This window comes from Schistocerca cancellata, chromosome 5, assembly GCF_023864275.1.
Source record: "Schistocerca cancellata isolate TAMUIC-IGC-003103 chromosome 5, iqSchCanc2.1, whole genome shotgun sequence".
Classification (NCBI taxonomy): Eukaryota; Metazoa; Arthropoda; class Insecta; order Orthoptera; family Acrididae; genus Schistocerca; species Schistocerca cancellata.
In genome coordinates, this window is record NC_064630.1 from 582,557,554 (window position 1) to 582,571,964 (window position 14,411).

Here is a 14,411-nt window from a genome sequence, read left to right on the forward strand (position 1 = left end):
AAATAAGAATGTCTCTATGTTTGTAAATATTAGAGCTAGAGTGTTATTAACCCCTTATTGGTCCTCTCGGAGCAAGGAGTTGGTGGGTCAAATTTCATTCACTCCATTCCATTGGCCTAGGTGGAATTCTTGCACATTCATACGTACACTCAGCTTTACATGCACTATGTGATCAAACGTATCCGGACACCTGGCTCAAAATGACTTACAAGTTCGTGGCGCCCTCCATCGGTAATGATTGAATTCGGTATGGTGTTGGCCCACCCTTAGTCTTGATGACAGCATCCACACGCACAGACATGCGTTCAGTCAGCCACTGGAAGGTATCTTGGGGAATGGCAGCCCATTCTTCACGGAGTGCTGCACTGAGAAAGGTATCGATGTCGGTCGCTGTGGTCTGGCATGACGTCGCCGTTCTAAAACATCCCAAAGGTGTTCTGTAGGATTGTCAGGACTCTGTGCAGGCCAGTCCAATACAGGGATATTATTGTCGTGTAACCACTCCGCTACAGACCGTGAATTATGGACAGGTTGTTGAAAGATGCAGTCACCATTCCCGGTAGTGGAAAGCAATAAGGTGCTTAAAACATCAATGTAGGCCTTTGCTGTGATGGTGCCATGCAAAACAACAAGGGACGCAAACCCCCTCCATGAAAAATACGACCACACCATAACACCACCGCCTCCGAATTTTACTGTTGGCACCACACACGTTGGCAGATGACGTTCACCGGGCATTCGCCATACCTACACCCTGCCATTGGATCGCCACATTGTGTACTGTGATTCGTCACTCCACACAACGTTTTTCCAGTGTTCAATCGTCCAATGTTTACGCCCCTTACACCAAGCGAGGCGTCGTTTGGCATTTACTGGCGTGATGTGTGGCTTATGAACAGCCGCTCGACAATGAAATCCAAGTTTTCTCACCTCCTACCTGTCATAGTACTTGCAGTGGACGCAGTTCGGAATTCCTGCGGATAGATTTCTGCCTATTACGCATTACGACCCACTTCAACTGTCGGCAGTTTCTGGCAGTCAACAGAAAAAGTTGGCCTGTACATTTTTCTGCTGTATGTGTTCCTTGACGTTTCCACTTCACTATCGCATTGGAGACAGTGGATCTAGGGACGTTTATGGGTATGGCAGTCTCGCGTACAGACGTATGGCAACTGGCACCCAATCACCTGACCGCATTCGAAGTCTGTGAGTTCCGTGGAGTGCCCCATTCTGCTCTCTCACGATGTCTAATGACTAGGCCTACTGAGGTCGCTGATATGGAGCACCTGGCAGTAGGTGGCAGCACGATACACCTGATATGAAAAACGTGTGTTTCTGGGGCTGTCTGGACACATTTGATCACACATTGTATAATACAACCACATACGGCCCAAAGGGACCTAACATGCAGCCTGCCCTGCAGAGAAGGTCGATAATACTGTTCGATACTATCCCCACACAACACACCTGTCGTGCAGGGCAGCCTAAATATCGAGGGCTGAAAAACCGTTTCTTGATCCTGAGATGTAGGCTGCCCTGCAAAAAGGGCATTAAAGCAGGTCAATTCTATTCTCACGTAACACACCTGTTTGCAGAGTATGTACACTGCTGGCCAGAAAGAAGATGCTTTGATATGCAAATGATTAGCTTTTCAGAGCATTCACAGAAGGTTGGCGCCGGTGGCGACACCTACAACGTGCTGACATGAGGAAAGTTTCCAACCGATTTCTCATACACAAACAGCAGTTGACCGGCGTTGCCTGGTGAAACGTTGTTGCAGTGCCTCGTGTAAGGAGGAAAAATGTGTACCATCACGTTTCCTACTTCGATAAAGGTCGGATTGTAGCCTATCGCGATTGCGATTTATCGTATCGCGACATTGCTGCTCGCGTTGCTCGAGATCCAATGACTATTAGCAGAATATGGAATCGGTGGGTTCAAGAGGGTAATATGGAACGCCGTGCTGGATCCCAACGGTCTCGTATCAGTAGCAGTCGAGATGACAGGCATCTTATCCGCATGGCTGTAACGGATCGTGCAGCCACGTCTCGATCCCCGAGTCAACAGATGGGGACGTTTGCAAGACAACAACCATCTGCACGAACGGTTCGACGACGTTTGCAGCAGCATGGACTATAAGCTCGGAGAACATGGCTGCGGTTACCCTTGACGCTGCAACACAGACAGGAGCGCCTGCGATGGTGTACGACGAACCTGGGTGCACGAATGGCAAAACGTCATTTTTTCGGAAGAATCCAGGTTCTGCTTACAGCATCATGATGGTCGCATCCGTATTTGGTGACATCGCGTTGAACGCACATTGGAAGCGTGTTTCCGTCATCGCCATACTGGCGTATCACCCCACGTGATGGTATGGGGTGCCATTGGTTACACGTCTCGATCACCTCTTGTTCGCATTGACGGCACTTTTAACAGTGGACGTTACATTTCAGATGTGTTACGACCCGTGGCTCTACCCTGCATTCGATCCCTGCAAAACCCTACATTTCAGCAGGATAATGCACGACCGCATGTTGCAGGTCCTGTAAGGGCCTTTCTGGATACAGAAAATGTTCGACTGCTGCCCTTGCCAGCACTTCTCCAGATCTCTCACCAATTGAAAACGTCTGGTCAATGGTGGCCGAGCAACTGGCTCGTCACAATACGCCAGTCACTACTCTTGATGAACTGTGGTATCTTGTTGAAGCTGCATGGGCAGCTGTACCTGTACACGCCATCCAAGCTCTGTTTGACTCAATGCCCAGGTGTATCAAGGCCGTTATTATGGCCATAGGTGGTTGTTTGGGTACTGATATCTCAGGATCTATACACCCAAATTGCGTGAAAATGTAAAATGTCAGTTCTAGTATAATATATTTGTCCAATCAATACCCGTTTATCATCTGTATTTCTTCTTGGTGTAGCAATTTTAATGGCCATTAGTGTATATTAACTAGCATTTTCTCTGCAGTTTCACCCACATATTTAGGCTAGTCAATACACATATCAAACATACGTCCTCCTCCCCCTCTCTGTGTCCACCTCTTCCTCCTTCTGTCTGTGCCTCATCCTCCCACCTCTGCCTACCTCCTCCTCCTGACTGTCTCTTCATCTCCTCCTCCCTCTCTCTTTGTCTATTTCCCCCATCTCCTATCTTTACATCTTCCTCCCCCTCCTCTGACCATATCCTCCCAGACCTCACTCTTTCCACCTCCCTCTCATCCTCTCCAACCAGCACACTGCTGCGCTCTACCCCCACATCTGCCCCACAAATTTCTCCCTCCTCCCCTGTCTCTGTCTATTCCTCCTGCCCCTCACTCTTGCTCCTCCTCTATTCATCTTGACCTGTCCCCAGCCGTGCTCGTCAGCACTTGTAGCTTCTGCGATACAGTTCAATAAAAAAGGCTGATACCACTCCCACAACATGCCTGTCATGCAATGCAGGCTACACATAATGGGCTTGAAAATTATTTATTTGGTCCTGACGTTTAGACCGCCATGCAAAGCAGGTTTATGAATCAGGCCGATTCTACTCCAGTACCGTATGGCTGTCATGCAAGGTAACCTACATGTTAGAGCCTGGAAACCTGTTTCTTGATGCTGACATGTAAGCTACCCTACAAAGCAGGTTGTATGGCAGCCCAATAATTACAGTAACATATATGCTGTTATGCGTTGGAAGAGTTTCCGGTACAGAAAATGAATCACTAAAGCTGGGACTGCAGTCGAAAAATACATGTGCTGCCAGAGAGCAATGATGATTACGCATAATACAACTGAGCTGACATTTCGATAGACGACAGCTTTATGCTGTTGTAATCGTGATGGTAGCCAAAGCGTTTCTAAGTTTGGGTAAAGGAAATACTTCAAAAACATTTTTGCTGTATTTGGTTCTGGTACAAAATAATAGTTTATTCGGAAAGCTAAGCGGAAGATACATCGGCCGTATCATTATTGTTGGTGAAACGCCTGCATAATTGTGCATACGAAAATGACTTTAAAGAAACTTACTGGTTACCGAAAATCGTCACTAATTCGGAATTCGCGGTAAATCGGACCGGTTTTTTATCGCATAGTGGAACGCTGCCGAACGCTATCTGACATAATGCGCGCCGAGATCATCTAATGCGAAGCGTAGAACGCATCCCTACCCTTGCCATTCACTTCGCCCGTGCTAACTTACACACACACACACACACACACACACACACACACACACAAACGAATTAATGAAAAAAATGTAGTTTCATACGTTGAGAACGCTCTAAACCTGCACGAAAACGAACGAACACTGTAATATTGCGCAAAGAGAGAAACACACATAATTTCAATTCTATTTACAAAGGTGAAGTGTAAAAAACCAAATGCAGCGCAAGAAATACTGCAGAATGACAAAAACTGCCAAGTGTATATGTGAAACTAAGTCTTTCGACATCAACCGCTGCTAGCAGGGAGGGAAGAAGCAGTGGTTTCGAGAATGTGTAGAAAAACACCGTAAGTAACTTGTACTCCAATTTTACAAACAATATGTTGTTTTTTTATGTAAAACAACCAAAAAAGGTACGAGCATATGTATCCAGTTTGCAGAATAACTACAGAAGATGTTTTGTAAATAAAAGCAGAACGCATCTGCTGTAAAATTCTGGTTAGTTAAATTACAGTAAGCTCAAGACGGAAAAAACAATAACAACTGACAAATCGTTACGTTTGGAAGATGACGTGCAAACCTGGCTACAATCGAAGCCGATGCTCCTGCTTACTACGACCGAGTTAGGGATTCCCAAGTCGACTTTTTATATTTGGGAAAAAAAACGCAATAAAATTTCGGTATTGGTAATAAAACAAGTCGAATTAGGTGGAAGATGGATACAACTGAAACAAAACAGACCGTCGTTGATGTTATTGTGTACGTACACCTTGCAGAAACAAGAATGGCCTGTCGGAGTTTCTGAAAGAGGTGTTGAACCAGAGACTGCAGTGGAAAGATTTGTAGTTAAATGAGGCTGAACAGGGTTTATGGCTAGTATTGGATGACTGTGCTGACTATCTTCAACAGAAACGTTTGTGGGGAAGGTTTAATTCTGGACGTGGCAAATGCGGATACTTCTGTAAAGAATTAAAGACTGTTAAACAAGAGGTAAATTTGTATTCGACACAGATATAAAATACAGATGAAACTTGCTTGTTTCAGAAGACCAACCTAGCAACGTACAGGCTAACAGGAAAAGTTAGTTCAAAATCTGGACGTAAGGTGAGTAAGAAACGCCGGCCGCGGTGGCCGTGCGGTCTAGGCGCTGCAGTCCGGAACCGCGGGACTGCTACGGTCGCAGGTTCGAATCCTGCCTCGGGCATGGATGTGTGTGATGTCCTTAGGTTAGTTAGGTTTAAGTAGTTCTAAGTTCTAGGGGACTGATGACCTAAGATGTTGAGTCCCATAGTGCTCAGAGCCATTTGAACCATTTTTGAGTAAGAAACGAATCACTGATCTTTTCTGTGCTAATGCATAATGTTGGGGTTCGTATAGTTTTTAACATATAGATATGCCCCATGCTACACTCCTAACTAAGTAACTAATCCGGTATTACCCAGGTATCAATTTTCTACTAGAACCGAAAACAAAAAATAAACTCTATAAAAAAAGATCCATGTCCAAGTATTCGTGAAAACACCTTCGAAATTATGAAACAGTCGTACAAAGAAATATACATAATCTACAAATGTACCAGTACAGTATCCAAATTAAGAAACATGATCCAGAACAGTTTCTGAACGCTGGGCTCAGCTGCTTCGCGTCTCTACAACGCAATTTTATATACTTCTCTGTGGCAGCGCATTTTCGTAGCTCTATATATGGCTGTCGTTTTCGCCTACAACCGTTTGCACTTCGCAAGTGAAAAGCTGTCAAAAGGGCTGCCACGTGTTAGGGATTTCCATGGTTTGACTCGACTGTACGAGTGTTGCCAGTAAAGAATAAATGTACTAAAACTTCAAGCATGAAGCGGCATTTTTTGACGTATTTCAGTGTTTATGACGATATATCTCTTGAGCTATGACGATATGGGTACCAAGTTCGGCTGAAACCGGTCCAGTAGTTTAGTAGAAGGTGTGGAGCATACACATAGGCATACACACGTTTTTATAATATGTGTCGATTACAGCATAAAAGAAATATTTTAGTTATTCGGGCATTCAGAAATTCAAACTGTTTTTCAAGCTTTTAACCGTGTCATTCGAATTTCTTAATGAATTTTAGGATTTTCGATGATGCGGGCCGCCTACGATGCCACGGAGGACGGATAAATGAGGTTCCACCGTGATGACAATAAGAAGCCGGGTGTACCAGCATGCCTACCGGTAACTGTCGGACCGCCCATTAGAGCGGCAGCTGCTGCGGATAGAGGGGAGGGGTGCTCGTTATGCGTCAATTTAGCGTCCGTTGGAAGTGTCCTCTCGTACCACGCGTAGCGTTCGAATCACACGAAACGCGGACCGTTGAGCGTAACGGCGCGGCATGATTTAGCAGCGTCCGGCAAAGCCCTCGCTCCGCAGGTCTCATCCGGAAGGAACAGCGGCGGCGGCGGCGGCGTCGGCAGCGGTGTCACGCGTCCTCGCGAGGCGCGGCGGCCGCCGACCAACCCAATGAGGCGAGGGCCCGAGTTCGGCGCACCAATAGCCGCACGCGGCGCCCTACCGCCGACTGCGCGCGCACGCCGCGGGCGCGCCCATTGGCTGGTGGCAAGCCACGCCCCCGGCGGCCCAGTGCCCGACTGCCGACGAGCGCTAGCCGGTCAGACGCCGTCGGAGCCGCGGCGCGAGCGGATGGTGCCCGAGGCACTGAGTCGCCGCTCAGCGTCCGCGGGCATGCCGCGCGGCTTCCTGGTTCGCAGGCACGACCACGGCCAGCTGCAGCCGCAGAGGCCGTCGGCCATGGACGACGTCGCCGTGTACGGCTTCTCGCCGCTCAGTTCGTTGGTGGAACGGCTCGGCTTCGAGCACCGGCCGCCGCCCTACTACCTGGCCGCATACTCGGAGCCGCTGGTCGTAACGCCGACGCCGCTCGACCTCTCTCTCAAGCCGGCGCCGACGCCAATCACGCCACCGTCCACGCCGTCGCCTAGCTCGCCAGTGCGCAAGAGGCTACACTCGGACGACGCGCCGAAACAGCAGCAGCAGCAGTCGACGCCGAGCAAGGCCAAGACTGCGCCGGCGACGCCGAAGAAGACGAAGGCGGTGCGCCGGCTCACCTTCGACGAGGACAAGACGTCTCCCGTGTCGGGCACCATCATCCGCGAGCTGCGCGACGACGAGGCGCCGTTGGTGGTGCGCAAGGGCGACATCGACCCCGCCTTCAACGTGGTCGAGATCACCGAGGAGGCCAAGGCGGAGCTGGCCAAGATCGAGAACCGCATCGGCGACTACATCTGCCGGCTGTGCCGCGAGATGTACGAAGACGCATTCGGGCTGGCACAGCACCGCTGCTCGCGCATCGTGCACGTCGAGTACCGCTGCCCCGAGTGCGACAAGGTGTTCAACTGCCCCGCCAACCTGGCGTCGCACCGCCGCTGGCACAAGCCGCGGCCGGCGGGCGGCGCCGTCGACCTGGTGGTCAAGAAGCCGGCGTCCGGCCCCGCCTCCTCGGAGGACGCCGGTGAGGACGGGGGCGACGTCTTCCCGTGCCCCGCCTGCCAGAAGCGCTTCCGCCGCCAGGCCTACCTGCGCAAACACCTCGCCACGCACGAGCCGACGGCCTCCGCCCCCGCGCCGCCTCCGCCCCCGCCGCCGGCCGCTTCGGCCTTCGGCGAGCCCGCCACGTCGCCTCTGCCGCCCCCGCCGCCTCCGCCACCGGCGGCCGCCTCGCCACCGGCGGCCTCGGGGGCGGGCTTCCTGCTGCCGCCGCCGCCACCGCTGCCGCTGCCTCCGCCTCCGCAACCGCCCCCGTTCGCGGTCAACTGACAGCCGCTGTTGCTGGCGGCCGCCTGGCCGTACCGCCAGCACCCGCCGCCCCCGCGACCCGTGCCGCTGCCGCCGCCGCCGCCCTTCTGGAGGCTGCACATGATGTAGGTGAGCCACCGCGTCTTCCTCCTGCGGCCGTGTCGCAGCGGAACTCTACTCGAGATGACCCCAAACTCTGCCTTGCTCGCAACCGATCTAGTCATGCACCTTCTAGTCTTATCTCATAGTCTTTTTGGGCGAAAAGAATTTATCCCGAAATCTTTATTTCTATAACTTATCCTCAGCTGTGTTTCTTCTAGTCATTAGATACCTTTTACCTTAGTCAGTAAGCGCACTGAAAACATTAACTGTTTGATATCTCATGTTTGCTAGACTTGACAGATTCATGGTGCCCTTTCGGGTGTTCAGTCAAGTTGTTGATTCCATTGTATGCATAAAATTGAATACGCGAAAGGTAACCATTTATACGCAAACTGTGGATGTACGAAATTCGTTTCTAACACCCTTACAAAGTCGTTCACCAACTTTCTGTCACCCTTCATGACGAAAGTCATTGTTGCAATGTCTCTGTAAACCGAAACTGCTTCACAAATCCAGAACATCCACATTTTGTTTTCTGCCAAGCAGAATCTGTTAAGGTAATAAATTTTTCTCTAGTCAACAAACTCAGCGACATTCGTAACCGGTCTAGTCATGCATGTTCTAGTCTTATCCATATGGTCTTATGTACTAATAGAATATATCCTGCGAACTTTGTCCCTACGGCTCATTCTTGCTATATTATATTCTAGTCATTAGATGCCTATTATTTTAGTTAGTAGTCCCAACGTTTAATTATTAACATTACTATGATCAATAAAAGCGCAAACTGTGGATGTACGAAACCCGTATGTAATACCATCATAATCTCGTTCACCAGCTTCCTATCGCCTTTCATGACGATAATTATTATTGAAATTACTCTGAAAACCAATCACTGTTTCACAAACTCTAGAACATCCACATTTTGTGTCCAGTCACGCAGAATTTGCTAATATAGTAACTTTGTCTCTAGTCAACAAACTTAGTATCATGGAGCTTCCAAACCTAGCCTATGTTTTGTATTAATCTAGTCACTTTACGAACTTCATTCTAGTCATTGTAGCCAAAAGTGTAACAGTCACTTTTATATCTAGTCAGTTAGGTTAGCTCCAGGGCTGCCGAAAATGCTTCTTGTCTCATTATAGTTTGCGCTGGACTTCAGCTATCTTCCATAATGTAATCAGAACAGCCACTAGTGAAAACTGTCATGTTTTACTTCTAATCAGTGAGACCAGCTTCAAGACCTGCTCGAGTCATTTCTCATCAGTTCTCAATTTCCGCTGTATTTAACTACATAGTCGTATTACATATTTTGATCTAGTCAGTACCATAATAATATTGTTACTCGTGTCATTGACGAAGGGTCAAGAATGCAGGAAATATTTCCATGCCTGTCTTTCTCTTAGTTTTTACTGTCCTTTATTCTAGTCATTTCAGTGTATTTCTTTCTAGTCAGTAATACCAGCAGAAACGTCAGTTACTCAGGAACTGTATAATGATCTCAGTGTGAATCAGTGGAACATCTGTCTTGACACCTGTCCATTCTGTTTGGTCGAATAGTTTTCTAGTCCCTTCTAGTCATTTAGAAGCATAAACCCGTTAAATATGTATATCTATATACGATAAAAAAAACCGCAATTATTACTGTACTAAAAACGCGTATTTTTCTATGTGAACTTTATAATGTGCATTACTTTCATTCTAGTCATTTTTTATTTGTTATTTTAGGAAACACAGAGTTTCATCCATGCTCTAAAACTGCTACTTTGCCAAATGTCTTTCACAATAGAAATAAGTATATGTCTTAGCTTAAGTAACAAATTTATTGTACCTAATGTTATCCATTGGTAATCTTAACGTAGTCTTAAAATAAGCATTCTGATTCTGGAAGCAACGATCGATGCTCCCGAACAGTCATAAAATTAGAATGCTTCACACGATCCAAATATGTTAGGTTAGCTCTAAAAGTCTCTTTACAACCGTAATCCACTGTGAAGCAAAACTATGTTATCTGTCCTTCAGTTCTAGTCATTTACGAAGTTACACACTAAGCAGTCAATGTTTGGTTTCAGTATCTAGTCGTGTCGTGCAATCTGTGCGGTTATCTAGTCGCGGTACCGTCTATTTTGACCCATAACGCTGATCTCATCTCGGTACAAAGGTTTTTCTGTTTGTGTTAGGAGTAACACATCAGTATTTATTATTTTACAGCTAATGGTGGAAGAAATTAATACGTAAAATGTAACCTATCCGGAAGTCACTGCGCATAATTTCGTTACTATTAGTTGTTCATTCATCGCTAAGTGCAATATTTATTATTATGGATAGTTTGCAACCAGTATTTCAGAGAAAACTACGCTGTTAGTTCAGGTGAAAACACCGTTAATTCGTTATCTTGCAGTTCTTTCTCCTATTAGCACGAAATATTAGATGTATCCATTCCCTACCGGTCGGTGAAAATATCTGTAATATTTTCAGCGCGCCCTCAAAAAGTACACCACATATCTCCGCCACTGTAAATTCCACAGGTACCCTGCACGAAAATTGACGGTGTTATTGCTGCTCTATCTGTCTCTGAAGATACAGAATACTTGTTAATTAATCAGTATTTTTCTTCGTCAGTTGTAGAACACGGTAGCGAAGACGAAATTCAAAGTGTGCAATAGTCTCTCGGTCCTAAGTACTTAAGTCGAATTACGTTAGAGTCGATGCAGACCAGTTTTATTTATAATGTGACTCGTTTTCATTGCTTTATAGCTGTTTTATTTTTCTTATATTATGTTGTCATTGTTTTGACTGTTTTATAATTTGTTATACCATTATCATTTCAGATTTTATGCATGATGGGATCGACTTTAGGCACGGCAGGGTCGATTACAATTGCTATAGACAGATCAGAATTATTTTTATAATTTTGCAGTTGTTAGGTCATTTTGTTCACTTTATTTATAATTTTATAAATTCGCTTGACGTTTATTTTTCGTACGATAGACCGGGGACAGTGCAATTTCTGTTTAAGTTTCATTTATTTTTGCTTAGAAAAGATAAAAGTGTCATTAATTTTTGCGTAGAAAACTATTGAACAAACAGCATCGGTAACGAATTATGTCTACAGTAAATTTCGGAAGAAATAGGGGCTATGAATGGAATGACAGGAGCGTTGTGTAACGGGCAGGTCGGGCAACAGCAGCTAAGAGTAAACTTACAATACATTATTTTCGACCTGCGTTAATTCCCGATTGTTTCATAGTCAGCTCTCGTCGTTATTCTAGTGAAACCGAATAAGTCATTACTAGAGAGCTTCAGTTCTGAGCAAAGAACTACGTAGTGTAGAAAGTTAAGGCCACGATTAAATCAGGTCATATCTTCAGAGTTTTCCAAATAGAGGTATCCAATATGGAGACTTTGTCATTGCCTATAAAGACGTGTTTCACGAGATCAGTAATTCGAGATTTTATTCTCTTGATGTGACATGTATAGTTAAGTCTCCACAAACTGTCAGTAATCACATCGTCTTAATAAACGGTAAAACTGTTGCCTAAATTTTGATTGGTAACGCGAGGCAGGGTGCAGGGGTCCGATATCGCTTCCTTTTGCTTCGACCGGACGTCGAAGAAACTTTCTCCTAGAGCGGGACGTAAGTGTTTGTAAATAGAACGCGTGTCCGTGGATGTATATTTTTAGCCGCGTGTACGGAATCATCTCCCGGAAATCTTGAACGCGATGGATTCGCGCTGCCACATCGTTTGTCAGCGGCGCGCGGAAAGAGCCGCCCACGCGTGCGCTTTCCGAAAGGGACGTCGGCCAGTAGAGCGCAGAGCTTCTATTGTAAATATTTTCGCGAGCGCCGAGTGCGGTACGGCGGGCCTGTGGTGAGGACGGGTGGCGGTCTCTGCTGTCGGGATGGAAATTAGTGCGACACGCGACGGGGGTGCGGCGGGGGGGCACGGGGGTTGCTGCGAGCGTGAGTCAGGGTGCGTGGCCAGGTGGTGGCAGGGATGAAGGGTGCAGGGCTCCCTCCCCACTGACACACTGCCGCGCACCGAACCAATTCCCGCGATACACGCGAACCGGTAGCCTCAATTACTCTCCCATTAAAAACGTCCTCACCTGTGTCGAGTGTTGGCGACATACCGGGGATCGTTGTTCCGTCTCCCCTACAGACATACAAGGATTGGTAATAAAATTCTGGAGTAGTGGAAGCAAATGGAAACATCTTAAAATGCCTCAGCTGTATTACGTACCTACAAAATCACAATTGAGGTTTAAACATTTATCGCCATCTCGTCACGAGCTGATCACTGCCCTCTGCGTAGTACTCTTCTGCCTTACAATTTGGAATATGCCGAACGTAGAACTTGCTTGGTAGTTGTTTGGTCACAATTTCATGCAAAATACTCTGAAAAATCTGCAGAACATCCCCCGACTGTTGAGATGGCGTGAAACACCCTTTTTCACCTTTTTTTAGCAGTTTTAGGTACTAGTTTGTTGCTGGCCATAAACGGACGGACACTTACGTCATCGTCGTGACAATCACCTTTGCAGTCTTAAGCGATTGACGTCATTCACCTTCAACACGTTCAGTCATTGTCATCTGTATGCGTACAGCGCATAATCAGCGATAAATGTCGAAAGATTTTAGATTTTTAGCCACTTTCTTTCCTGGTCAACAGTCTTCTGACTGGTTCGATGCGGTTCACCATGACTTCTCCTCTACTAACCTCTACATCTCAGTGATACCTACGCCTAAAGTCCTCGCTTATTTGTTAGATATATTCCAATCACTGTCTTCCGCTAGCTTTTACCCTTCACAACTCCCTCTAGTACCACGGAATCTATTCCCTGATCCCTTAACTGAAATGTCGTCTTATCCCTTCTTCTGCTCATTGTTTTCGAAATACGACTTTCCCCGCTAAATCTACGGACAACCTCGTTTCTTATCTTACTAGTCCACCGAATTTTCAGCAACCTTCCGTAACACCACATCTCAAACGCTTCGATTACTTTTTTCCTCTGATTCCGCAGTCCGTGCTTCAATTCCCTACAATGCTGTACTCCAGCCATGCATTCTCAGAAACTTTTTCCATTTTCTACGCCATACTATCATGTTGCTACCACCTTCGTCAGCGCAGAGAAATTTGTAGATCCCTCTTTGAGAGATACTCTTCATAAAACCCTTCCGCTTTCTGTTGAGCGCTACCTAATCCGCTCAAATAAGTAGCATAGAATATATAACAGCCAAGGCAAATACGCTGCAAAGATGTATCGTAGAGCCATTCAAGAGCTTCCACAAACGGCCACTTTGCTCAAGATGCGTCTCCAGAATTCCGTCTAGAAGGCGCAAATCCCATCCGAGATTGGAACAGGATAGAAACTACCAAGCAGTCCTTCTTCCAGTCAGAGACTACTCCAGCAGAAATATCACGACGCAGTTAACAGCAAACAGTTAGTTCCCCGAGTAAGTGGTCACTATTGGCACCGACGATCTTGCTAATCTGTCTTGAAAAACTAATATAGCGCAGCTGCTTCCGTAAAATACCTCTAATAACAGTCAGCAAATATTCTGTACTATGTGCAAACGTGAAACTAACGAAGCCCTATTCGAGGACAGTTGGGTCGGATGATATTGTACAACTTCTTCATCTTGAGCTGCCATGTCCCCGTAGTCACACACCATTCAGCCAAGTCAAAATTCTACCTTAAAATTAATAATGTTCTAAATCTGTTTGCTTTCGCTGTCCGCCTTTCGTTATCTTCAAAACAGTCAACACTAACCGACCTTTTGTCGTATTTTTCACTTCGGTATTGTAAAGCTTGAACCTACCATTAGTGACTGCGAGTCAAAGTACTTGAGGAAAGCAAATGTTACCTTAGGCTGAAATCGAATATTCTTCTCGCAAAATTTCTTCTTTCGTTCATGATAACCATGGCTCTCACTTCTCTTGAAGTTTCTGTTTGCTAGTAACGGTGTGGCAACGTCGCTTGCACCAGCACAGCATTCTGTGAATATTTGTCTGAGACGCTGAAGCAACCAGCACAAGCAGAAGAGCTAAGTTTTATTTCAATAGCTTGTTTTCCGTTTTCACTACAATACGCACGAGAATCGTGTTTTTGGCGAGCTTAGGCGCTCACTGCAGGTACCAGCAGAGCTTGGTAGAGTTTCTGAAAACATCAGCGTAAGTTCTGCATCTCTGTCTTCACTGTCTTTGGTAGATTGTTCTCAGACATCCCGGACGTTCTCATTTCGCTTAGCCATTTGCTCTTGAACTCTTTGTCTTGTGCCGTTCACGAAACATACGATTTCGATTATGCTTTCTCGGCATTCCTTCAATTATGTACCTTAGAACCCTCATAAAACGCAGAAAAGTCTGTTGTGT

The 14,411-nt window shown here is 46.3% G+C and overlaps 1 protein-coding gene across 1 annotated transcript; it reads left to right on the plus strand.

Annotated features, from left to right (window-relative positions):
* Positions 1 to 6,639: 6,639 nt before the first annotated feature.
* LOC126188695 (insulinoma-associated protein 2-like) lies at positions 6,640 to 10,878 on the plus strand. The gene is made up of 2 exons (XM_049930302.1): positions 6,640 to 7,763; positions 10,866 to 10,878. Exons 1-2 carry the CDS (start codon positions 6,640 to 6,642, stop codon positions 10,876 to 10,878), a joined length of 1,137 nt encoding a protein of 378 aa, XP_049786259.1.
* The last annotated feature ends 3,533 nt before the right edge of the window (positions 10,879 to 14,411 follow it).

Coding starts and splice junctions, on each gene's coding strand:
- LOC126188695 (XM_049930302.1), top strand. CDS start 6,640: ATGAGGCGAGGGCCCGAGTTCGGCGCACCAATAGCCGCACGCGGCGCC.